Genomic DNA, 26,658 nt, shown 5'->3' with positions numbered 1-26,658 from the left:
CGATACACTGTGCCGGGGACATGCATACGCATGGTAATTGTCCAGAAAACGCCACTTTTTAAACGATTGGTAGTTACGATCGATGGAATATGGCCGAATCGTGTAAAAAATTTGCACAGTGTATGGGCACCTTTAGACGATGCTGCTGTCCTAAACAACCTCCTTAGATTCCTAGTCTACACTCTGAGAGGTAATAGGAGATGGAGGGCATAAGGATGAGGGACCTGCTGCTGGGTAATTGTGTGGGAGAATTGTGCCTGCTGTGGGCAGAGGAGCTATGCCTACTATGGGCAGGACTGGTTTGTCTGCTTCTGGCAAGTTTTTCTTGCTTGCTATTGCTTTGGGCAATAACAGGGAATGAAACTTCTTTTTGCCTGAACTTTCCTGAGATTATCTTTGTTCTGTTGTAACTGATTTTGCGTAATAAACATTTTTTGCACTTGTTCCTACCTCTGAAATTGATTCCAAATGGTCTGACTCAGATTTTTCCTCAGAATCTGTGAGGAATTCCTTTCCCAGAGGATTTTTGGAAATTTTCCCTTTTTTCCCTCCTAATAATTCCTCTGAGGAAGAGGTTGTGGAGGAGACAGTAATATGTCTTTTGTGAGGCTTTCTGATGTCCATTTGCACTTTTTGTTTGTGGCAGAGATTGACACTGCGGACCTGATTCAGAGTTGTACGCTAATACAAATGCATTCGCAAATTTTGCCGCTTAGCAATTTCTATAATATGCTAATGCATCAGCCGTCGGAATTTGCATTGAGACGTCCACCCGATCCCTCGCAACTGCGTACCGAAACGCAGCATTGAACGCAGATCCTGAAAACATCGACTCCTCAAGTGAATCTATGGTCACTCAGAATGGCTACGGTAACTGAGGTGCTGAGGCTTTGTTCTTTGTGTACGCAATTGCAGACACTGGCTAGTAAATGCCCTGGAAACGGCCCGACATGCACGCGTTTTGGCCGGAACTAGCCGTAACGACCCACAAAACAGTCTCTTCCTGTCAGTCAGTTGCGAGTGAATCCTCATAGCGGGCTTGACCACAATTTGGGCCTGATTCAGAGCCGATCGCTATTTGCGCTCGCTCGTCCAGAAAATAGGGGTGGCTATTCAAATGAACTGTTCGATGTTTGCGGTCTGTTCATGCCTCTATGTCTGAACGAGCGAACAAAACTTGCAGTCGTTTTTTGGGAAACTACGCCCCCTGGCCGCTCGCATCCTACGTCATGTCCGCTATTTATTAGATTAATCGAGTACATCGAACAGGGTCTGAGCTGCTCGCTATTCTTGTGGTTGGTTTTTGCTACCACAATTTTGCGAGCAGTTCTGGCTAAAAAAAAAACCAGTGACGTGGTCAATGACGCTGCTGTATTAATTATGCACACCCATAAAACGCCCGTTTTGACCTTTAAGCACGCCTGCCATCGGATCTCCACTCCCCGTTTTCAAGCACCTTCCCCTGTTACCACCCACATACGCCTCAATCTGTCACTCAAATTATCAGGCATTCGCTATTTTGTGAGCACATGAATTTCGGCCGCACTGACTGGTTCGTGCATGCGTATAACGATCCGTACGCATGCGCAGATGAGCGAACATCGGTCAGAACGAACGAGCGGCCGCTTACGAGCGGCTCTGAATGAGGGCCTTTATTTGCAACACATGCGGCTCGGACGCATGTGCAGACCACCGATAATTGCTCTACTGCTTGAAAGTCGGCATAGTGTTCAACTCTGTATTAGGTCCTGCGTCCTCCATCCTCAGTGCTGAGAGAAAATCTAAAAGCTGGCTGCAGCTGCGTACTCAGCTGACAGGGGCCGTGTACGTGACCTCTGTGCATGAACTGCCTATTCTGTGCATGTGCGCAGCTGTCGTTTTTTTCGAGCAGTCACTTTTATCACTTTCCCTGCTTTCAGCATATCTTCAGGGACTTGCTGCTTATGCCCACTAACTGTTGCTAGTTGGCAAGCCTCCTGATAAACAAATAGGGGAGGGATGCGATGTGCGAATCCGGTCTACCATCAAACTCAATTCATGTCCCCTGAAAGTTCCAGTCACAGACATGTAGTTTAGGAACAACTTTAATATATGCTTATATCACATAAAAGGTAATAATACAGATCACATTGTCATATTATGATTAAAGAGATATAATAAAACCAAATGATACTCATGTAGAGTTGGACTCAATTGGGCCATTTTACGTTCATAACAAATATGCAATTTGTGTAGTATGCAAAGCTGAATATATTTTAAGGGGATGCGGTCACTATCCCGACCGTGGGGTCTCCAGCGGTCAGAATGCCGGTGCTGGAATCCCGACACCTGTCAGAATCCCTGCACTGACATCCCGATCGCCGGAATCCCGAAGGTAAGTAGCGGGGTTGGGGGGAGGGCTAAGTGTTAGGGGTTAGGCACTAAGGGGGAGGGTTAGGTTTAGGGTGCGGGGAGGGGGAGGTTAGATTTAGGAGCTAAGGGAGAGGGTAGGGAGAGGGGGAGGGTTAGAATACTGACCGACAATTGCGGCTATTTTAACCCTGTCGGGATGCCGATGTCAGGATTCTGACCGCCCGACTGCCGGCATCACTTACCCATCCCTACAGTATTTTAAGATGTCTGCAACTACATATTGGATAAAATGTGTATTTTTTTATAATTTGCACAAATAGTGTATCTAAAGGCAGATTCATTTAGTTGTGAAAGCCACCCAAATGGCTTCCGGCTTCACTTTTGAGGTGAAGGCAGAGTCTGCCTACTGTAACTGACCAGTGACTCCTCGTGTGTAACTTATCTGCCGTTATTAGTGTATCATATGCTAGTGGTATATGATTTCGGTTTATGACAGTGGGGCTTCCCCATGGCCTCACCACCACAGATTGTGAAAAAACTCCACTGCATAAACTGAAGAGATAATCTACATATATCTCATTTATGTCAGTACAAGTCATTGGTCAATGAAGAACCTCTATGTTACTGTTGAGCACACCGTACTTGCTTGCTTAGAACTGCTATACAACCCTCATTCAGTACTTCATGTTTGCCTTGCAGTCTATCATCCTGTGTAAATGTTAGTAAATGTATCCTGTAATGTGCTGGCCAAGTTTTAAAGCCATCCTCTTACATAATAAGAAAGCAGAAGCCAGTACTTTTATTCTTGACACTGTTTCGCTATCTTAAGTTTTTCTCCTGGGATTCAGTTCTCATTAATGCTGCATTCGATAACATAAAACGCTGCCTATTATGGTGCGGCCTCTGATGAGAACTAGGTTTTTCTGTGCGGAGAGTTGCTGTCATACAGGCCTTGGCACTACAAAGATCTGATCTTTCATGTGAACTGCAGAGCAGTGTCCTTATCTATTGCAGGTCACAGATTAAATGTCTAATTTTATGATGTGTAAAATCAAAGTCATGAAACGAAAAAATTAGAACTCTGCCATGCACGTTAGTGTCTGACAGTGCGGTTGCCATCAGCTGAATTATGACGTATTTTCTTTCTATCACTTGGAATTCTTTTTTTTTTTTTTTTCAAGCAATAAAAGAGTGAAATGATGTCCAACAAATTACTGACAGGAAGTCTTCTGTGTGAATGAAAATATCACACCCCCTGCCCACGTCACAACTGAATCTGATAACCTTCTGGACATCCATGTAATAAAGTTATTAGTACCTCTATTAAAATGATATGTATAGTATGTTAGTGTTCTAGTTCTAAATTTTTTGACAACCCTTCATGTTTATATACTGCCCCCTCTTTATATAGCAAATATGTTGAGGTTCTTCCACCAAGAATTTTAGGTGTCAATTCATTTGGGGTGATGTACGGCTGCATACATATTTGCCACTTACGGTACCCACTATATCACAGATGTATGGCACATTGCCCCTTATAGAATTGACCCCTTACAGTTCCCTATAGCAAGTAGTTACATTTAACAGAAGGCGATTTGCATGATTATACTGCACAACTCAATGGGGGTGTTTCACAATTGCATGCTTAAATATAGCTACGTATTTCCTCCTGCATTCCGAGTTGGACAGATCTATGTTTCTGCACCGTCCCAATACATTTGCACGCATTTGCACCACCCCTATCCATGGTGCAAGGGATCAATCTAGGGTTAGGCACTAAGGGGGGAGGGTTAGGTTTAGGAGGCAGGAGGTTATGTTTAGACACTAGGGGGCAAAAATCTCAAAAAAACTTTTTACACGTTATCATTGTGGGGTATTGTGTGTAGAATTTTGAGGACAAAAATGAATTTATTCCATTTTGGAATAAGGCTGTAACAAAACAAAATGTGGAAAAAGTGAAGCGATGTGAATACTTTCCAATGTGCAATGATATGCGAATGTGGCAGGAGGCACTTTGTGTCTGAAGACGCAGCATCGGATCATCCATGTTACTCAGAATCGCCGGTGTTTTCGTGCTGATGGGCAGTGGCGGAACTAGCTGCGGTGCAGCCGGTGGCTTGCATCGGGGCCCGTTGTGGTGCAGAGGCCCCACTGTATTTAAGTGTAGTGCAGACCGCAGTGAGAGCAGTCCACACTACACAGTAACAAACACACCGCTGGTCAGACAAACTCTCATTGGCTGCTGAGTCCACGGAGCTCCGCCTTCCGGCTCCTCCCCCGCAGCGGGTGATGTCTCTCCCATAGTGCAGAGCGGGCCAGGAAGAGCGGGGATTCAGGTAAGTTGTGTGTTCTTGTTTTTTCTTGTGTGTGTGTGTAAGGGGCACGGGCACTGGCACTGCATAGGGTGAGGCACTACTGGGGGCACTGTATAGAGGGGGTGGCCGCTACTAGGTGCACTGTATAGGGGGGACTACTACTGGAGGCAATGCATAGGGGGGACTACTACTGGGGGCACTGCATAGGGGGGACTACTACTGGGGGCACTGAATAGGGGGGACTACTGCTGGGGGCAGTGTATATGGGGCACTGCATAGGGGGACCACTCCTGAGGGTACTGCGTAGCGGGACCTAAAGTATATTCTTGCACCCGGGCCCACCACTCTCTAGTTCTACCACTGCTAATGGGGCTAGTGAAGCTGCATTGGAAAACAGAGTCTAGCCTTGGCACGCCTCGAAAATGGTCCTGACAACCCCCTGTTTTTGAGAACGCTGCCCGTTGCCTCCCTGTCCGCACCCCAAACAGCTGAAATATGTCAATCAAATCTGGACATGCGGTTACTGGACTATTGATAGGCAGTTAAAAGTTCGACAATGTCTAGCTATAAACCACATGTTAGACAGGCACTAGGTCGATACAAATATGGTCGACACTTTTTTTTTTTTTTTTAGGGTTAGGCACTTACCCCAACTGTTAGAGTTCACTTATCCTGATGGTTATGGTTAGGCACCAGGATGGTGGGCTACGGTTAGGCACTTACCGGAAGGGACGATTAGGGTCCGACACCTTCCCCGATAGTTAGGGTTAGGCACCAGGAGGGTTAGGGTTAGGCACCAAGGGATTAGGGTTAGAAAAAAAAAATGTGGTGACAATTTGTATCGACAACTTTCACGGTGACCTTTTGACCCTGTTGTCAATTTGTACCTGTTGACTTTCTTCCGTGTTGACCTTTAGCATGTCGACCTTTTGTCCCTGTTGACATTTTATCCATGTCGACCTACTACCTGTCTAATATATGGTGTCTATTGATCTTTTAACTGTCTAACTTTTATAACTCACATGCGCAGTGCCGCATTTGCAGATGGTCACATCTTACACCATCAGAGGTGTACGCAAACCTGATGGATTCGACTGCAAGCTCCACTGGGGCAGGTACTGATTTGAATGACTGACTGAAATAGTCTATATAAAGTGATGCATAATGTGCCTATGTGCACAAGTTACTACCCGTATTTTGTTTAATTTTTGTGGGCGGCCTTCGGGACATAGGCATATTTATAATTGGTGCAAGGTTTTAAGGTGCACATGGTGGGGGGAGCATTGCACCGCACACCCTGTACCCATAGTATACTTATCTAGTACTGGAAAGCTGGTTCCTCCTACCCCACGGCGCCATCATTTGATGGCACTGAGAAGGAGGAGAGACCTGCTTGTCAGCACACAGTAAGATGCGGGACTTGGGTAGGGGAACCTACTGCACCCAGGCCCCTTCGGGGCGTTAATATGCTCTAGCTTCAGTGGTTGGGGTTTCTGTGGCTCAAAGCATATTTGTGCACATGGGCCCATCACTTGTTAGTTCTGCCACTAGTGCCAGTAATTTTAATATTATCAGCATAACAAATAGGAAGGACTGTAATTATATCTAGAGAAGATGGCAGCTGTAGTGTTATTCCAACACCGTTGAAATCAGTTTTTATATAGGACTATTAGAGAGATGCTCTGTGGGAGTACAGGATCGTGCAACCATCTGCACGTCTCAAGTTCTGTGTGGGCTAAGGGGCCAATGGTGCTGAAAATTAATTAATATTTTTCCCATTACATTTGCCTAATTGAAAAGATACATTTATAATATGCTGGCTCCTCTGCTTACAGCGGAGTAATTAGCTCTATTAAGGCTGTAATTAGCACAATGCCATGCTTTTGCTAAATGTTTATTTACCCTTTCTGTGATCCTACTCAAGAGAAAATGAGTATTTACATCATGTACTAACCAAACTGCAGGTAGTGATATTTCAAGGCTCAATTGGTGGTTATCAAAGTTGGTATCAAATTAAATGTCTCACCCAGTAAATTGTCTAGTACAATAGACAGTCAATAGATAAAAATTGTGTTGCCATTTGCTGCACTTAAAACAGACAACCCAATTTCAGCTGATTAAAAAGAATAATTTTTCTGTGTAATTAGAGGAGTTGTGGTTTTGCAGGATTTCCGACTTTTAATCACAGTGTAATTTCGTTAGTCAATGCCAATGTTAAGGAGTTTTTTATGTTTAGTAACCCAAAAAATAGCTTCAATAAAAAATGAATTGTTTTAAGCTTGTATTTACCCTGGATTTCTTGTTTGTCTGTTTTGTAATTTTACTTAATTTGCTTTTAATGTTTTTGTAGAGACAATAAACAGCTTAATTGAATTGATGTTGGGAGGTATGATACTTATTCACTCCTATGCAGAAGGCCTACTTACCTACTCTCCCGGAACGGCCCGGAGGCCGGAAAAACATCCATGTTTCCCGAGGCTGCAGCCACCTACTATTGGAGCAATGTGGGTGGACCAGACAGCCAATTACACAATTCGCGCTGAATTGTGTCATCGTAGCCACACCCCCTACTTTACAGTGCCGTTAATCTTACCACTGTAAAGCAGGGAGCGGGGCCACGATGAAGCGATCACCTTTTCACGGTCACGCACCTCCGCCTTTGCCGCGCCATGCTCCCTGCTGTCCCGACCTGGATGCCCTCGTCCGGAGGGTGCAGCCAGTGAGTCGGCAACTATGGCAGTAGGTTGTCATTTAAGAAGGGGTGTGTTTCTTTAACTAAACAAGGAGACAGAGGGGCTTATTTATTAAAAGGCAATAAGGATGGTTTTTTTTCACAGCTTGTCGCAGCGATAGAAAAAATATTGCCATCATTATTTAAAATAAATTGACAGGTAGCTTAAAAAAGTAGATTTTGCTTTCTAAATTAATGCCACTTTAAAAATAAAGGCTAACTTAACTAACTACGCCTATGTCTGCACCCCCCAAGTTATTCCATATTACCCATTGACGCTAGTAGGGCTAGTGTCCTACCCACTGAATGGCCCATTTTTGCATGCACTAGTAGCCACCTCCCAGTCACCAACCAGTAACACCCATCACTTTTCTGTCTGAATTGATCACAGCAGCACCTTTGTGCATACACTCTGTGTAATGGATGCGTCTTATGGGTTTGTAGAACATTTTGTGCATGTGCAGTTGGAAATAAGTTGAAGTAAATGAGCTTCTGAATTAGTCCCTGTGTGTCTGTCGGGGCTTTAAATATAATGCACATGCTGGAAAGCCCACTGATATGAATGAGATTTAGCCATCTGGATGCATTCGTATATGGTATTCTACCACATATCATTATATTGGCTTATTGGATGCATGTACAAAAGGGTATCAGTTATAGGTTGACCCATGCGGTTTGCATTTTTATAAGAAAACATAATGCCAGAGGTAAAGGGCACTTAGGACCTGATTCAGAGCCGCTCGCAAAAAGCGAGTGCTCGCTCTGAATTAGGGCAGCCGCTTTGTTTTAAATAACCCGGCCTCCTGGCCGCTCACTAAGCTGTGGGTGACCACCCACAGATTTAGCGAGCGGCCAGGTGATGGTCCCGACCATCGCGACCATCGGGCTTGTGACAAGACCCTTGTGGTAGGGTCTCATCTGCCGCAAGCCCCAGTGAGCTTTCGGCTCTAATAGAGCCGGAAGCTCACTACTGACATCACTCGTGATGTCAGTAGGGCCGCCCACAAATGGCAGGCGTTCCTTCAGGAAAACCTCCGTTTGTCCAGCAACCCTCCCACCCCGCTTAGAAAACGGGGCGAGCTGTCGATCAACATCGACAGCCACCACGTTTGTAGCGAGCCCGTGAGCGAGAGAATTTGCCCCACCATCGACCCGCTTGCGAGTGGGTCTGAATCAGGCCCTTAGTGTTATCTTAGGTTATGCTAAGACTTATTTTTAGAATTTCGTGCTTAAAAAGTTTCAGCCTATTTCTTTCTTTTCTCTATTTAGGGGACTTGCCATAGTATGTGAAACCAGCTATGTAATTTGTCAGTATTTAATTGTGAAGTGGTTTCTATGACAGCTGAAAGGAAGTCCAGCAGATAACATCTTTATGGAAAGGGACTTCCTGGTGAGATACAGACTGGCAGCAGAGGACAATGTAACACAATTAACCTCATTACCAGTCTACAAGTGTGCTGCACATTGATAGCACGGCAGGAAGTGCCTGACAAATAACATCCTCATGGCCACAACAAATACATAAAGGAATTAGGGACAGCCAGTCATGTTGATTAATACTAATGCTTGACTGATCTGTTTATTATTTTATTTTATACATTTTGTGCTACATTAGCAGGATGGACAATTCTCTCCGACCTCTGGCAGGGTGCTACCATGGGCAGTGTACTAATACTATGTTTTCTAGCACGTGTATACTGTAGGAATCTGGTAAAGCTGATGAGCTACTATTAATGTTGTTAGAGCTGCTTGTCACTATTGGGGTCCCAGCAAAATTAGGTCCTCCTCTGTGTTACTAGGAAATACGTTTTGGACTCATCAGAGCCAAATAATCAGTGTTAACTTTTCATGACTGTTTGACAGTTCTTTCTCTAAGATAAGGCTAAGACAATGATAAAAGAATCGGACAAGGGTCTGTGGCTTAGCGCAGCCGCTTGTAGTGTGTTCTGTGCACTGGAATGTGGATAACAGTGATTCAAGGGATGAATTGTTCTTTTGTTGCTCCATCCCTTTCTTTACAAACCCTATTTGTGGTCTTTTCCCCGTGTTGTCAGGGAGTCTATGATCAAACATGCACATGACGACTGACAGTGGGTAACGATAACAATCCTTTGTAAACTAGGAGGCGTCATCATGGAGCACCAGAATACCAGCGTCACTGCTTTCCAGTCGCAGACAAGTTAAACAATGCTTTTCAGACCTTATACTACAATAGTGAAACTATTGAGCAGTATTGTGGCAAATGTATTGTATTTAGATTTCAAATATACTTCACAGGTGACCAAAAGAACATAAATCTGGTATTTGCAAAATCTGAGCAATCACTTGTAGAGCCGGATGTTTTATCACAGAACAGGAAACCAGCCTGATACCTCATGATAACCTAAACCACACAAAGTACAATGATACTTACAACCTTGTCATCTGCAATGGTCAGCATTTATAATATATAATATGCTTGATCTACACGATTGCTGGATGATCTTCATCGCTGCTACTGTTGATATACTGTATCACTGTGTCAAGTTATCTGACGCAGTGTGGTTTGTGTACTGTCTGTCATCTCTCCCTGACTGCATGCAATCAGAGTGAAATATCTTTTATATGTGGCTACTTCATTTTATGTATGTACGTCTCCCTAGTCGATGACCTTATGTAGTCTGGAACCCGACGGTCTAAATGCCAACCGCCGGCTTCCAGACTGCTTTATCCCGACTAGGGACGAATGACAGGCGTCTAAATGTAGACGCCTGTAATTTGCCCGATGTCGGGAGACCGGCACCCGGCGTCCCGGTCGAGTGGATGCCGGATGACACAACGGACAGCCGCGAGGGGGGGGGGAGCGTTAGGTTTAGGGCTCCCGGGGGGGACTTAGGGTTAGGCACCCCCCGGGAGGTTAGGGTCAGGCTAGGGGGGAGGGAGGGTTAGGGTTAGGCACCACAGGGGAGGTTAGGGTTAGGCACCCCCCCTGGGGGACTTAGGTTTAGGCAGCAGGGAAGGGGGGTATAGGTTTAGGCACAGGGGGGGGAGGTTAGGGTTAGACATCCCTAAGGAGAGTTAGGATTAGAGGGGTTAGGTTAGTAAATACTTACCTTTAGGACGATCGGGATTTCCTCCGTTGTCGGGCAGCCCCTGCTGTAATACATATCACACCCACCTTAACAGATTGCCAGTGCTTTCACTGCGGACACCAAATGTCTTGGTGACCTTGATCTTTCCTTATGTGCCCATTTTACTCCACACAATATTTGATCCCTGCTTCTTGAAGTGCCCAGAACAAAATATTTGCTTAGTGACGATCAAGATCGATTATTTAAAATCTAATGCAATTAAAGGATCTTCCCTTGTGGCAGTCAGCTTATTGTCAAATACTCTTGTATGGTTACACATACGTATAATGTTACGTGTTTGTTTATGTATTAGTGACTCTGAGTCTTTGTGTTAGCTCTATATTTAAGAAAAAAATAAAAATCAGTGCAGATTTAAATTTTAGACTAGCAACCACCAGGGTGGTCCTTTCACAGATAGAAAAAACAATTGTACTTTGCCTGCATGTCTGTATTTCTGTTCATATATTTTAGTGAGCTCTTATAATATACTGTGCTGTACTTTACGTATGTACACAGATATATTATGTATAATAACATTAATTGTAGGTTAACCTGTAATGTAAAATAAACAAAGATAGTTTTGCATCATATTTAATTGGAAAACACTTTCACAATATTACTATTATCATACGTCTGGTGTGTGTATATGTGTCTGTGTGAAAATGTATGCATGTATGTGTGTGTGTATATATATATATATATATATATATATATACACGTCCTGATGAAAAGGCTAACCGCCTTGAAACGTTGACTTATGGATATAATCATGTTGACGCATTACTAATACAGATTGATTTGGTTTATTCATTGGAGTGCCGCCTTCCTTTGTCATTGTGCCGGGAGTAATCCTTGCCAGAAGGTTTATATGTATACATGTTTTAGGATGGCACCAGTCTTTTTATTTTTATATCTATTGTCCTGAGTGCCAGGCTTACTTGACATATATATATATATATATATATATATATATATATATATATATATATATAATACAATACTGTGCAAAAGTTTTAAGCAGGTGTGGAAAAAATGCTGCAAAGTAAGAATGCTTTCAAAAATGGAAGTGTTAATAGTTTATTCTTATCAATTAACAAAATGCAATGTGAATGGACAAAATGGAAATCTGAATCAAATAAATATTTGGTGTTAAGACCCTTTGCCTTCAAAACAGCATCAATTGTTCTAGGTACACTTGCACACAGGTTTTGAAGGTACTCGGCAGGGAGGTTGTTCCAAACATCTTGGAGAACTAACCACAGATCTTCTGTGGATGTAGGCTTGCTGAAATCCTTCTGTCTCTTCATGTAACCCCAGACAGACTCGATGATGTGGAGATCAGGGCTCTGTGGGGACCATATAATCACTTCCAGGACTCCTTGTTCTTCTTTTTTCTGAAGATAGTTCTTAATGACATTTGGAGTCTTTGTCCTGCTGCAGAGTATTGGTATTGCATGATGAATAAGTACCTGCCTGTATTTCTCAGCATTGAGGACACCATTAATCCTGACCCCAATCCCCAACTCCATTTGCTGAAATGCAGCCGGAAACTTGCAATGAAACTCCACCATGCTTACTGTTGCCTGCTGACACTTGTTATTGTCCCGTATGATGGACCGGGAGTTCATGCGTTCCACAGTAGTGGAACGCAAACAAAAGGAGCGCCTCTGATACATTGGGGATTTGCATATTGTTTGCGTTCCATGGGTGGAATGTGTTTAACATGCTTCTGGGTCTCTAGGCGCTCCTTTTGTTTGTGTTCCACTACTGTGGAACGCATGAACTTCCAGTCTGTCAGGCGGGACTTCTTGTATACACGCCCTGAACTATGTGGGGTGCGCTGTCTTTAATTGTTCAGCATCTAGTATGTCCCCAAACTCTCTCAGCATGGACGGTTGACTGTGCGTCTATACGGTAGGGATGTGCAGGCTCGGATAGGTTCGAGTTTGCACGCCGAGTTCGGATTTTCCCCTCCAAAAAAACGGAACTCAGAAAGAGGCTAAACGTCATCTTGCATGGACAAACATCATCAATCCTGGACTAAAGTCCAGGAATGATGATGTTTGTCCATGCAAGATGACGATTATCCTCTTTCTGAGTTCGGATTTTTCCCTCCAAAAAAACGGAACTCGGCGTGCAAACTCGAACCTATCCGAGCCTGCACATCCCTACTATACAGGTAACACTAAACCGGTTATTTTAGGCGTTTGTTCATAATCACAGACTTTTGTTTTTATGGGTGTGCACCAGTTGATGAGTGGGGTGCTCATTCAATTGTGTGCAGATGTATTTAAGTGGGATGGGGTGGCTGATGATGTATCTTGACAAAAGTCCAGGTGAGGACTGAAACGTCCATTAAATTCTGTGATTAACTTTTTTCTACATTGCAAGTCTGGTGAGTGCACCGTATTTGAACTATATTCACATACGCAAAAATAATAAAGGGAGAATTGAATGTTGTGCCTCCCAGTTGCACTTTGATGAGGAGGCATATGAAACATACTTAAGTGTAATAAGTAAAGACCGTTTTAAAGTCTACACACTGTTATGATTCATCCAGTAAATTATGCTACACCATGCAATGTTGTTTTAGGAGAAAAACTAAAAAGCTTAATTTAATAAAAGAGGTGGAAGTAGAGTGGTAGGTGTTCGGACTTCTGATGTAATGTTTACGCTTTTGCACATTGCACCTTATCAGATTGTCCGCCTCAGGTAGAACTTGCAGGTATTTCCCATGCAGAGAATAAGCGCTCACATTGAGGTGTGCAGTGCAGGCTATCTAGGTTTAAGGGTGCAGAATTTAAAGCCTTTTATTTGTTGAATATGCATAGTTGGTGGTGTGTATGTATTATAAATAGTGCATCTGTCAGTTGTTATGTTATCTGTTCGTCCTGGTCTGGTGTTTGTTTTTACTAATATTGGGTATCCTTTTATGAAAGGCGTTTGTGGAGTATGGGTACAACTGCCAGTGCAGCTCAGCAGCCGACACCAATTGTGCCCCCAAGTGATAGCATCCAAGGAAATGTCAGTGGAAACTCCAGTGCAGAAGACAGAAACTCCCTGAGCATTCACTCCTTCCAGACAGTGAGCATTCACAACAAGGCCAAATCCATAATCACCAACAAGGTGGCTCCTGTAGTGATCACGTGAGTACTGAGATCTCCTCCTCTGTGCATTCAGTGATATTAGGTATAATTTATAGTCTGCTTTTTAAACTATAGACCTCTTTTAAAGAATGGAACTTGGAATTGATTAAGTTTGAGGTCCCCATCTAGTTTAATGCATGTGAATGTTATTAATTTGAGAACTACAGTCAGGTGCATAAATATTGGGACATTGGGCCTGATTCAGAGCCGCTCGTAAGCGGCCGCTCGTTCGTTCTGCCCGATGTTCGCTCATCTGCGCATGCGTACGGATTGTAATACGTATGCGCGAACCAGTCAGTGCGGCCGAAAATCGTTTGTTCGCTATATAGCGAATGCCTGCTACTTTGAGTGACAGGAGGAGGCGTATGTGGGTGGTCACAGGGGAAGGAGCTTGAAAACGGGGAGTGGAATTAAGAACGCAGGCATGCTTAAAGGTCAAAACGGGCGTTTTATGGGTGTGCATAATTAAAACAGCAGCGTCATTGACCACGTCACCTGGTTGTTTTATAGTCAGAACTGCTCGCAATATAGTGGTAGGAAAAACCAACCACAAGAATAGCGAGCAGTTCATGTGTTCGATGTACTCGATTAATCTAATAAATAGCGGACATGACGTATGGTGCGAGCGGCAAGGGGGCGTATTTTTCAAAATTTCGACCGCAAGTTTTGTTCGCTCGTTCAGACTTAGAGGCGTGAACAGACCGCAAAGAGCGAACGGTTCATTTGAATAGCCACCCCTTTTTTTTGAAAGAACGACCGCAAATAGCGGCTCTGAATGAGGTCCATTGACAGAATTTTCATATTTTGGCCTCTATTCACCACCACAATGGCTTTGAAATGAAACAAACAAGATGTGCTTTAACTGCAGACTTTAAGATTTAATTTGAGGGTAAATGCATCCAAATCAGGTGAACGGTGTAGGAATTACAACGGTTTCTATATGTGTCTCCCACTTTTTAAGGGGCCAAAAGTAATGGGACTATCAACTCAAAAGCTATTTCATGGACAGGTGTGGGCTATTCCCTTGTTATTTCATTATCAATTAAGCAGGTAAAAGGTCTGGAGTTGATTCTAGGTGTGACATTTGCATTTGGAATCAGTTGCTGTCGACTCTCAATATGAGATCCAAAGAGCTGTCACTATCAGTGAAGCAAGCCATCATTAGGCTGAAAAATCAAAACAAACCCATCAGAGAGATAGCAAAAACATTAGGTGTGGCCAAATCAACTGTTTGGAACATTCTTAAAAAGAAAGAACGCATCGGAGAGCTCAGCAACACCAAAAGACCCGGAAGACCACGGAAAACAAATGTGGTGGATGACAGAAGAATTATTTCCCTGGTGAAGAAAAATCCCTTCACAACAGTTGGCCAAATCAAGAACACTCTCCAGGAGGTAGGTGTATATGTGTCAAAGTCAACAATCAAGAGAAGACTTCACAAGAGTGAATATAGAGGGTTCACCACAAGATGTAAACCATTGGTGAGCCTCAAAAACAGAAAGACCAGATTAGATTTTGCCAAACAACATCTAAAAAAAGTCATTCCAGTTCTGGAACAACATCCTATGGACAGATGAGACAAAGATCAACTTGTACCAGAATGATGGGAAGTGAAGAGTATGGAGAAGGAAAGGAACTGCTCATGATCCAAAACATACTACCTCATCAGTGAAGCATGATGGTGGTAGTGTCATGGCGTGGGCATGTATGGCTGCCAATGGAACTGGTTCCCTTGTATTTATTGATGATGTGACTGCTGACAAAAGCAGCAAAATGAATTCTGAAGTGTTTCACGCAATATTATATGCTCATATTCAGTCAAATGCTTCAGAACTCATTGGACGGCGCTTCACAGTGCAGATGGACAATGACCCGAAGCATACTGCAAAAGCAACTAAAGAGTTTTTTTAAGGCTAAAAAGTGGAATGTTATGCAATGGCCAAGTCAATCCCCTGACCTGAATCCGATTGAGCATGCATTTCACTTGATGAAGACAAAACTGAAGGGAAAATGCCCCAAGAACCAGCAGGAACTGAAGACATTTGCATTAGAGGCCTGGCAGAGCATCACCAGGGATGAAACCCAGCGTCTGGTGATGTCTGTGCGTTCCAGACTTCAGGCTGTAATTGCCTGCAAAGGATTTGCAACAAAGTATTAAAAAGTGAAAGTTAGATTTAGGATTGTTTAGTTTGTCCCATTACTTTTGGCCCCTTAAAAAGTGGGAGGCACATATAGAAACCATTGTAATTCCTACACCGTTCACCTGATTTGAATGTAATTACCCTCAAATTAAATCTGAAAGTCTGCAGTTAAAGCACATCTTGTTTGTTTCATTTCAAAGCCATTGTGGTGGTGAATAGAGGCCAAAATATGAAAATTCTGTCAATGTCCCAATATTTATGCACCTGACTGTATATCTTTAAAATAATATAGTTGATGTTATAGGATTTTACAGGCTTGCTTCTTAGTAATATGTTGTTCTCTGTCTGCATTCGCGGACAGACCTAGTCAGTAAAAATATAAGATACAAATCCTTTGGTTTCACCTTTTGGATTGAAACAGAAGATACATATTGTTAAACATACGTGTAAATAATGTATAATTATGTGATATCCATAGCAGATTTTGGTTGTTTGTATAAAAGTAGTGGCAGTGTTTTTTCTTACAGTTTTCTAGAAATGGTAATTTATGGTGGCTTTCTAGGTACAATTGTAAAGAAGAGTTCCAGATTCATGATGATTTGCTCAAAGCCAATTATTCTGTTGGAAGGATTTCCGAGACGATGCCGGAACACTATCTTGTACAGGTAAGCTCTCACAGTACTCTATTAGCATTACTGAAGGTCAGGATAATCTGTCTGAAGCAGGGCCCTGCTGTAGCTTTCTGTATGTATGTACTCTTACCCAGGTATTATCTGCATCTTTGGAGTCCTGGATCATCATCAATGTCTGTGGCAGACATTTCTGAGCACACTGCAGCTGTCCCTGCTATCTGTCAATGATTGGCTCCTGTATTTAAAGCCGCGTATCCACTAGGCGACTAAAATAAGAGATTGAATGATAACGACATCGTTATTGTTCAATCGCTAATTAACCGTTCACAAAATGGGCATAAAAATTTGGAAAACGACCAGTGATGCGCGCTCCCGCTGGTCGTTTTTGACATCAATCATCGCCTGAACATGCTGGTCAATCTGCCGATAACGACAGATTGAGCATGTTCAGGGAAGAGGTAGGTGCCTGCACTGAGCGACATATCGTTCAGTGTAGGCATTGCACATTATGAGGAATGACTGTACGATTACAATGTTGTAACTGTACTGTCGTTCCTCTATCTGCTAGTGGATACGCACCTTAAGGCGCTTGAAACTTCATCTAGATTAACACTTTGTAACTGTTTTGGAAAAATCATTTAAAAATTGTTTCTCTTTATGATTTCTTGGCTTGTTCACAAGTGATATGTAACTATTATTCATCGCCATATTTGACACAATATGTTTTCAGTCTTGCTGACTAATTCTTCTTTATAAACCTGGCTTCATAACAATATTATAAATCCAATTATGTTGCTGAATATAGTGTAGTCACTGTGATAAATAGTTACATAAACATAAAGAGCCTCATTCAGAGTTGGACGCAATTTGTGCCTAAGCAGAAACGTAAAATACATCCAGGAAAAACGTGAGATACCTAGGTAGCAAATGCTGCTCCCTCCCCATGCAACTAATAGGAGCAGATGCGCCAGGAAAACAGTAGGAAGTGAGGCTTCACTACGAGTACGAAGATGGCCAAAAGCACAGTACACAGTCAAAATCTTATTTTTATTTTATTTTTGAAATATGTTCAGTACACTGTAAGCTTACTAGATCACAGCTGCAGCAGTTCCGCTATATTTCCATAAATGGGTGTGTCAGATGCATTTGGTGAATTAGAAGCGTCCCATGACAGTTATCACTATTGGCTTGAAACTTCCACCAAGGTTTCCAGGACTCAGAAGTCGTGTCCCTCCAAAGAGGAGCATTGGCACCTTTTTGGTGGCAATCGTAGACATTTTCAGCTTCAACGCACTTACTGTACTATCATCGTATCTAAATGCCTCCACCAAGCCCCCTAGACGCAGGGAGTCGCAGGTAGATTAGATTTGTTTTTATAGTCCATTTAATGTACAACACAACAGAGACATACTTTTATAAATGCCACCTTGACCTGTGCTTAGTGGAAGGTTCGTGGGCACTGCGTTCCCACCAAACTCCATTGCAATCTGTAAGCATGGCACAAGGGTGTGACATCAAAGTCTAACTTCTCACACTAAGCACTGGCAGGGTGGAATGCGGCCGGTAGCAATCGCAGGTAAGGAGTTACCAGCTGCTACAACTCTTAGGTGTCCCCTAAATCATGGCTCTAGATTTGCCTTATGGTAACGTCCTCCCTAGCCTTAACTCAAACAACAGGGTCCAGAATGTAGTGGTTTTCACTTCTCTTGTTCAGCTCAACAATAACTATAGCAAGTGATGTAATGAGTATGGCTATCCATGGGCTCATTTACAGACTTCACTATAAAACCGTACCTGGTGAGAACATATAGAAATATAGAATTTAACTACAGAATAGAAAATAAATGTCCTACTAATTTGTTCTTTTTGTATTTGTGTGTGTATGTTTTTGATTTTACATTTATTCTCATATATGCATTCACAATAACATTGCATGTGTTTTATGCATTCTATAGTTTCTTTACTAAACGAGTCCTTACCACAAGAACTGGGAAACTTTCCCAGGGACCTATCACTGTTTCTGGAGAATATTTTTTTACTGTTTTGCCACCTTTTATTTATCTATCTATAGCATTGAAATATAAATCGTTATTTTTACATTTGTAGTAATGAGCCGTGCTTTTTTTGTTAGGGAAAGTATTTCCTGGTGCACGACGTGTACAGCAAGTTAGATGTTTTAAACACTACAAACAGCTGTGGAGCACCAAATTTCCGACAGGCCAAAGGAGGGTATGAAGTCTACGGAATGGGCCAGCCCAGTCTGAATGGCTTCAAACAGGTGCTGCAGAAGCTTCAGAATGATGGACATAAGGTACTAATGGGGATGTTGATACCTCTGGCAGTGAGCGTATCATGTGTACAGAATTCCAACTACATATATTTACTGCGATCCCAAACCTCTTAGATGTTAGTGATTGCCATTAACAAATACAACAAAGTGGGTCACATGACATCACACAGCCAATGTCTGCAGGACATCATGCTGCTTCACTTCTTAAAAGGCTCAGACATTAGTAGACTTAACAAGCTCATACTATTAGTGGTGTGTGTGGGGACTCTTACAATGTAACTACCTTACCCAAAAAATAAAAGCTGTTTCAGAATAGATAAAATACGTTTAAAAAAGAATAAAACAACTTAAAAAGGTTTAAAAACTTTCCTACATTAAAAATCTTTTATTCAAATCAGCATTTTTTGTACGGCTTTGTTATGTTACCCTGAGATAGCCATAACAGAATATGGGTTGTACGCTTGGTAAATAGGTTTAATAGGCAAAAATCATCAGAGTTACTGCCTGCAGGGCTAATATCAGCAAAGCCATAATTGGCCCATTTGCCATTGAAAACCCTAAGCTTTGCTGGCAATAGGGCATTTTGCATGTTAATTAATACACCTATCCTGCAGTGCTGACATTAAGCCAAAGTCTTAAATAACAGTGATTTTGGAAAAATCAACTTAATATCATTTATTCTAGGAATGTATGTTCTTCTGTGTCCGTGAGGAGCCAGTGGTGTTCCTGAGACTGGAGAATGACTTTGTGCCTTATACTCCCCGGAGGAAGGAGAACTTGCACGAAAATTTGCACACTCTCGAGAAAGGCGTCCGAGTAGAGAACCTGGAACTTTCTATTCGGAAAGAGGTTTGCACAATTCACAAACCCCTAAAGTGGTTTTTAGCACTCTGTTTCAGTTTTTGTTTTCACCTTATATTTCAGTACAACTGAAAACAGGAAGGATGAATTACATCTATTTTTATTGCCGTTTGTGAAACTTATTTAAAGCTCTTCTTAAAAAAAAAAAAAAAAAAAATGTTTTGCTTCTTGAGCTGTGTATATTTTATATCTCACTTCTCACACCTGTTATTGCTGTCTTCCTTTTCATTATTCATTGAACAGCACATGTGAGATTTGTAAATACAGTTTGTAAAATTATGTATTTAATACCGAACTGCAAAGCTGAGGAATATCATACTTTACTGACCTAGTCTACAGTGTAATCTAGTCTCGTACATTGTCATGGTATAATGTGTCATAACCTTTTATGACATCTCTATATACTTACCCACTCTTTCCACATATATAACTTACTAGTAACATAAAGGGGCCACAGAGTTAGTTTAATAATATGGTAAAAGGGCCACATATTTAAAATATATGCGTGTGTGCTTATACATCTACCATTACCTTTACATACTGCTATCCCATGACTTTTGGCACTTCAGTGTACACATATGCGTGTGTGTATGTATGTATGTATATATATATATGTGTGTATGTGTATATATATATATATATATTGTGTGTATATGATGTGTACGTATAATATATGTGTATATCTATATGTATATTTTATATATAATATGTAAATGTATTTTTTTTTTTTTATGTAAAAATCAAAATCGCTATTTGTGGCAAGTCAGGTTTCAAAATGGTTGTTCAGCGATTTTACGGTGATTTTGCTTTGGTAATCTGACAGCTTATATATTGCCCAAAATCACGGCACAAAGCAGTGATTTTCCATAAAGTGCCACTTTATAACTCCCCTCACAATGCTGTATCCATATATTTTACTGGTAGGGATCATAAATATTATTAATACAGGAGATTACTCAGTTAATTTTGCAAGAAATGTCTTCATATGTGTGTATTATCTATTATCATGTCTTACATTTATGTAAAATTATCTAATTTTTTTTGTATTTGTCAAGCTGTATGATTTTGCCCAGCTGAGTGGAAACAGTTATTTTGTATATAACGACATTGAACTTTTTAAAGATGAGCCACATTCTGTTAAGATTGAGTGTGAAGAAGACATACATGTTACAGAGGAGGTGTACAACAGGCCTGTTTTTTTACTGCCCTCATACAGGTAAAGGTCTTTTGTAATGTATCCACATGTACATGAGCTCTAGAAACATATCTTCATTCTGTGATGAATGTCCATCTGCATATATAATACAACTTACTACAAAACACATTTTCCAGTATAATGACATTTTATGTCTCTCCTACCAGGTACCATCGTCTTCCTCTTCCTGTAGATGGTGCTCCTCTGGAATCACAGTTTGATGCTTTTGTTAAGTTTCTCAGGGTGAGTAAAGCATTCACTCTTACATCCACTGCTTTACCCAATAACCTAGCTATTCAACTTTTACCTTGGCAGCAGATCTCACCTATAAGCTGCACTGTAGTTGTGTTGTAATTTCTATATCAAATTGTACAAATGCTGCACCGTCAAATTTTTTATTTATTAAAAATTGGCAAACGTGGATTTCTTGGTACACATTTAGAGGCATAGTGGTATCTGTTAGACCTGTACAGACCTATGGCATGCTCGGTACACATTTACAGACGTATGGCATGCTCGGTACACATTTAGAGGCATAGGGGTATTTGGTAGATCTACACAGACATATGGCATGCTTGGTCACATTTACAGACATATGGCATGCTTGGTCACATTTACAGACATATGGCATGCTCGATCACATTTACAGACATATGGCATGCTCGATCACATTTACAGACATATGGCATGCTCGGTACACAGTTACAGGCATATGGCATGCTTGTTACACAGTTACAGACATATGGCATGCTTGTTACACAGTTACAGACATATGGCATGCTCGGTCCATTTACAGACATATGGCATGCTCGGTCACATTTACAGACATATGGCATGCTCGGTCACATTTACAGACCTATGGCATGCTCGGTACACATTTAGAGACCTATGGCATGCTCGGCACACATTTAGAGACCTATGGCATGCTCGGTACACATTTAGAGACCTATGGCATGCTCGGTACACATTTAGAGGTGTATGGCATGCTTGTTACACATTTAGAGACGTATGACATGCTCAATACACATTTACAGATGTATGACATGCTCGGTACACATTTAGAGACGTATGGCATGTTCGGTATACATTTAGAGACGTACGGCATGCTCGGTATACATTTAGAGACGTATGGCATGCTCGGTACACATTTACAGATGTATGACATGTTCGGTACACATTTAGAAGCATAGGGGTATTTGGTAGACCTATACAGACATATGGCATGCTCGGTACACATTTAGAGACCTATGGCATGCTCGGTACACATTTAGAGACGTACGGCATGCTCGGTACACATTTAGAGACGTATGGCATGCTCTGTACACATTTAGAGCTCTATGGCATGCTCAGTACACATTTAGAGACCTATGGCATGCTCGGTACACATTTAGAAGCATAGGGGTATTTGGTAGACCTATACAGACATATGGCATGCTCTGTACACATTTAGAGATCTAAGGCATGCTCGGTACACATTTAGAGATCTAAGGCATGCTCAGTACACATTTAGAGACCTATGGCATGCTCGGTACACATTTAGAGACGTATGGCATGTTCGGTACACATTTAGAGACGTATGGCATGTTCGGTATACATTTAGAGACGTACGGCATGCTCGGTATACATTTAGAGACGTATGGCATGCTCGGTACACATTTACAGACGTATGACATGTTCGGTACACATTTAGAAGCATAGGGGTATTTGGTAGTCCTATACAGACATATGGCATGCTCTGTACACATTTAGAGATCTAAGGCATGCTCGGTACACATTTAGAGATCTAAGGCATGCTCAGTACACATTTAGAGACCTATGGCATGCTCGGTACACATTTAGAGACGTATGGCATGTTCGGTACACATTTAGAGACGTATGGCATGTTCGGTATACATTTAGAGACGTACGGCATGCTCGGTATACATTTAGAGCTCTATGGCATGCTCAGTACACATTTAGAGACCTATGGCATGCTCGGTACACATTTAGAGACGTATGGCATGTTCGGTACACATTTAGAGACGTATGGCATGTTCGGTATACATTTAGAGACGTACGGCATGCTCGGTATACATTTAGAGACGTATGGCATGCTCGGTACACATTTACAGATGTATGACATGTTCGGTACACATTTAGAAGCATAGGGGTATTTGGTAGACCTATACAGACATATGGCATGCTCTGTACACATTTAGAGATCTAAGGCATGCTCGGTACACATTTAGAGATCTAAGGCATGCTCAGTACACATTTAGAGACCTATGGCATGCTCGGTACACATTTAGAAGCATAGGGGTATTTGGTAGACCTATACAGACATATGGCATGCTCTGTACACATTTAGAGATCTAAGGCATGCTCGGTACACATTTAGAGATCTAAGGCATGCTCAGTACACATTTAGAGACCTATGGCATGCTCGGTACACATTTAGAGATGTATGGCATGTTCGGTACACATTTAGAAGCGTAGGGGTATTTGGTAGACCTATACAGGCATATGGCATGCTCGGTACACATTTACAGATGTATGACATGCTCGGTACACATTTAGAGACATATGGCATGTTCGGTACACATTTAGAAGCATAGGGGTATTTGGTAGACCTATACAGACATATGGCATGCTCGGTACACATTTAGAGACCTATGGCATGCTTGGTACACATTTAGAGACATACGGCATGCTCGGTACACATTTAGAGACGTATGGCATGCTCGGTACACATTTACAGACATATGGCATGCTCGGTACACATTTAGAGGTGTATGGCATGCTCGGTACACATTAAGAGACGTATGGCATGCCCTGTACACATTAAGAGACGTATGGCATGCCCTGTACACATTTAGAGACATATGGCATGTTCGGTACACATTTAGAAGCATAGGGGTATTTGGTAGACCTATACAGACATATGGCATGCTCAGTACACAGTTACAGGCATATGGCATGCTCGGTACACAGTTACAGATATATGGCATGCTCGGTACACAGTTACAGGCATGCTCGGTACACAGTTACAGATATATGGCATGCTCGGTACACAGTTACAGGCATATGGCATGCTCGGTACACAGTTACAGGCATATGGCATGCTCGGTACACAGTTACAGGCATATGGCATGCTCGGTACACAGTTACAGGCATATGGCATGCTCGGTACACAGTTACAGGCATATGGCATGCTCGGTACACAGTTACAGGCATATGGCATGCTCGGTACACAGTTACAGGCATATGGCATGCTCAGTACACAGTTACAGGCATATGGCATGCTCGGTACACAGTTACAGGCATATGGCATGCTCGGTACACAGTTACAGGCATATGGCATGCTCGGTACACAGTTACAGGCATATGGCATGCTCGGTACACAGTTACAGGCATATGGCATGCTCGGTACACATTGAGTCATGAGGGGTATTTAGTAGACATTTACAGACTTATGGTGGTAAATATTAAGAGCCACAGCTGGGATTTGATGTAGTTGACATCAGCTTAGTGCATCATGTCTTTGTTATGCCAGTTCAGACATGATGCAGCTAAGTCACTGGGGTGCATCTGTGGAGAGCTCTTTTGTGCCTATATAGCAGTGCTCCAGCTTTCATAAATACCCCCCATAACTGGGTACATGTTACAGACATACGGTGATAAATATTTTATTTGCAAGAACCCATTTGAATCAAGAGAACTACTGCTGACTATATTAGAGTGAACTTTAGCCTATGATGTACACTGCCAGAACAGTGTCTGGCATTACGCCATGGTGAGCAGGCAGTGCCAGGAGATGAATCACAGCACTTGTGGAAGTTGTTTGATGTTGGTAAACTTCATATTCAGCTACACTTCTATTCTTATTGTGTGAGTGTGTCCATATAGTGTGTACTAGGATTCCTTCTTTATATATCCATTTTATACTGTACATTTACATCCGGTTTCTGCTTATAGTTGTGTCCTATATTTTTATTATGCGTTTCCTTAGAACCCCTTCTTTAAGAATTAGCTTTGTATCTTTTATGTAAGAAATGCACAGCAAAATCCTCTTGCTAATGATTACAACTCTGTAGTCCTTACAATACTGAATTTATCATGGTTTACTAACCAACGTAGTTGCATAAAGCAATTGTATTGAATTATAGATTATATCACACTTGGTATATGTATTGGGACTTCTAAGCCCCGGAATTAAAATTTTTAAGATATAAACTATAAAGCTAAAATACATTGTTCAGTGTTAACCTGACTTTCATGTGCAGGTCTGATAAAAAGTTACAGACCACTTCAATTCCTCCCACATAGTTAGGGTAGTATCCGTAGGGTATTGGATGTAGGTTAAAAAAAACATCAGATATTACCTTCACTTGAGTTATGATGACATCCACTGTTCCTGTGCATGAATCCACCAATCCACAGAATGCCTTTCTGATAAACTAGCCTGCCCAGCTGTCAGAGAGTGTGGGGGCAATACATTTGTTCTATCGCGCCCGATCTCCTGTCTAAAGTGACAGGGGAATGGAGGTGCAATATTCAATTGTTTTGGAAGTTCATGCTTTATCATGTCACGTCCAAAGAGACAGAGGTTAGCTGTGTAAAACGGCTAAACCCATCTAAAGTCCTGTTTATGGGCGCCCAAAACCAGAACTTATCGCACATTTCTGCTCACCGCCTCTGGAGTGTAAAAGCAGAAATGCCGGCACTGGCGGCTATCACTCCCGAACGGAACAACAATTGAATTGCTCCCTCGGGTGCCGCCGGCGCAAACAATTGAATTCCCCCGTGTCAGTTTGAGGAGCATTTGTTTTTATGACTTGAAACGGAGTACATTCCCTCAGTCTATGGGCTATTGGGGTAGTAGTTGTTTTGGGACATTTCAGTTGAAATTGGGGAAGTGGTGAAAAGCAAATGAGCAGTTGTTATCGAATAATCCAAGAAGGAGAGCCTTAAAACTTCACTTTTGCACTATTGAGGAAAGATGCAGAAAGATCTTACCTTCATTGTTGTGCTTGTCAGTGTGCAGGGATCTAGCTTCTTTATAAATGTAAAGTCCGTGTATAGTTCTAAATTAAACAGTAGTCTTCCAGGTAAAATACAAAAGCGCATAGGTAACATAAAGGTAAAAGATGCTAAAATGCAGAAAGCGATTTTTCAAACTTGATATCAAATTTTTGCTTTGAACGTTTTAGGAAAACCCATGTCTTCTGCTGCTTCATGATGCCAGCCGCCCCACACCAGCTTTGCTTTTCAGTTGCCAGACAGGAGTCGGCAGGACAAATTTAGCCATGATTCTGGGAACATTGGTTCTGTATCACCGCAAAGGAGAAACTGAAAAACAGACGTGAGTTCCACAAAGTGTTCTAGAGCTGTTCATTGTATGACAGCAATTGTTCTTCTGGCAGTGGATGAGCAGCCTATGTACAATCCCATGTAATGCAGTAGAGTGTGGTAGAAATGGCTGTGACCACTTGGCGCTCTCTACCAGACTAGTACGTTCTATAAAATATATTTAATTTGGAACTGTACATCACAATATTCTTCCTTCCTTCTTTCTGCTGTAGGAGGACTCTGGGGTCGATGTACTAAGCCTTAGAAAGTGATAAAGTGGAGAGTGATAAAGTACCAGCCAATCAGCTCCTAACTAATTTTTCAAACACAGCCTGTAAAGTGACAGTTAAGAGCTGATTGGTTGGTACTTTATCACTCTCCACTATATCACTCTCTAAGGCAGGGGATGGGTAATATGCAGCCCTACAACTGTGGTGGAACTACACATCCCAGAATACCCTGCCACAGTTTTACTATCAGGGCTTGCTGCTGGGATGTGTTGTTCCACAACAGCTGGAGGCCCGCTTATTGCCTAACCCTGCTTTAAGGCTTAGTAC

General features: G+C 42.0%; 1 protein-coding gene across 3 annotated transcripts in view; it reads left to right on the top strand.

The window, feature by feature from the left end:
* PALD1 (phosphatase domain containing paladin 1) overlaps positions 1 to 26,658 on the top strand; it is a 281,234-nt gene that overhangs the window by 118,754 nt on the left and 135,822 nt on the right. For all 3 annotated transcript variants that reach the window (XM_088475660.1, XM_088475665.1, XM_088475674.1), the window contains 7 exons: positions 13,448 to 13,654; positions 16,358 to 16,460; positions 18,559 to 18,738; positions 19,402 to 19,566; positions 20,634 to 20,794; positions 20,941 to 21,016; positions 25,963 to 26,114. In XM_088475660.1, coding sequence (XP_088331786.1) covers positions 13,448 to 13,654; positions 16,358 to 16,460; positions 18,559 to 18,738; positions 19,402 to 19,566; positions 20,634 to 20,794; positions 20,941 to 21,016; positions 25,963 to 26,114 — 1,044 coding nt within the window. The remainder of the gene's footprint in view (positions 1 to 13,447; positions 13,655 to 16,357; positions 16,461 to 18,558; positions 18,739 to 19,401; positions 19,567 to 20,633; positions 20,795 to 20,940; positions 21,017 to 25,962; positions 26,115 to 26,658) is intronic.

This window comes from Taudactylus pleione, unplaced genomic scaffold (genome assembly GCF_031769625.1).
Source record: "Taudactylus pleione unplaced genomic scaffold, aTauple2 ptg000016l, whole genome shotgun sequence".
NCBI lineage: Eukaryota > Metazoa > Chordata > Amphibia > Anura > Myobatrachidae > Taudactylus > Taudactylus pleione.
Note: the sequence above shows the minus strand (reverse complement) of the source record. Positions and strands in the feature narration are given on the sequence as shown.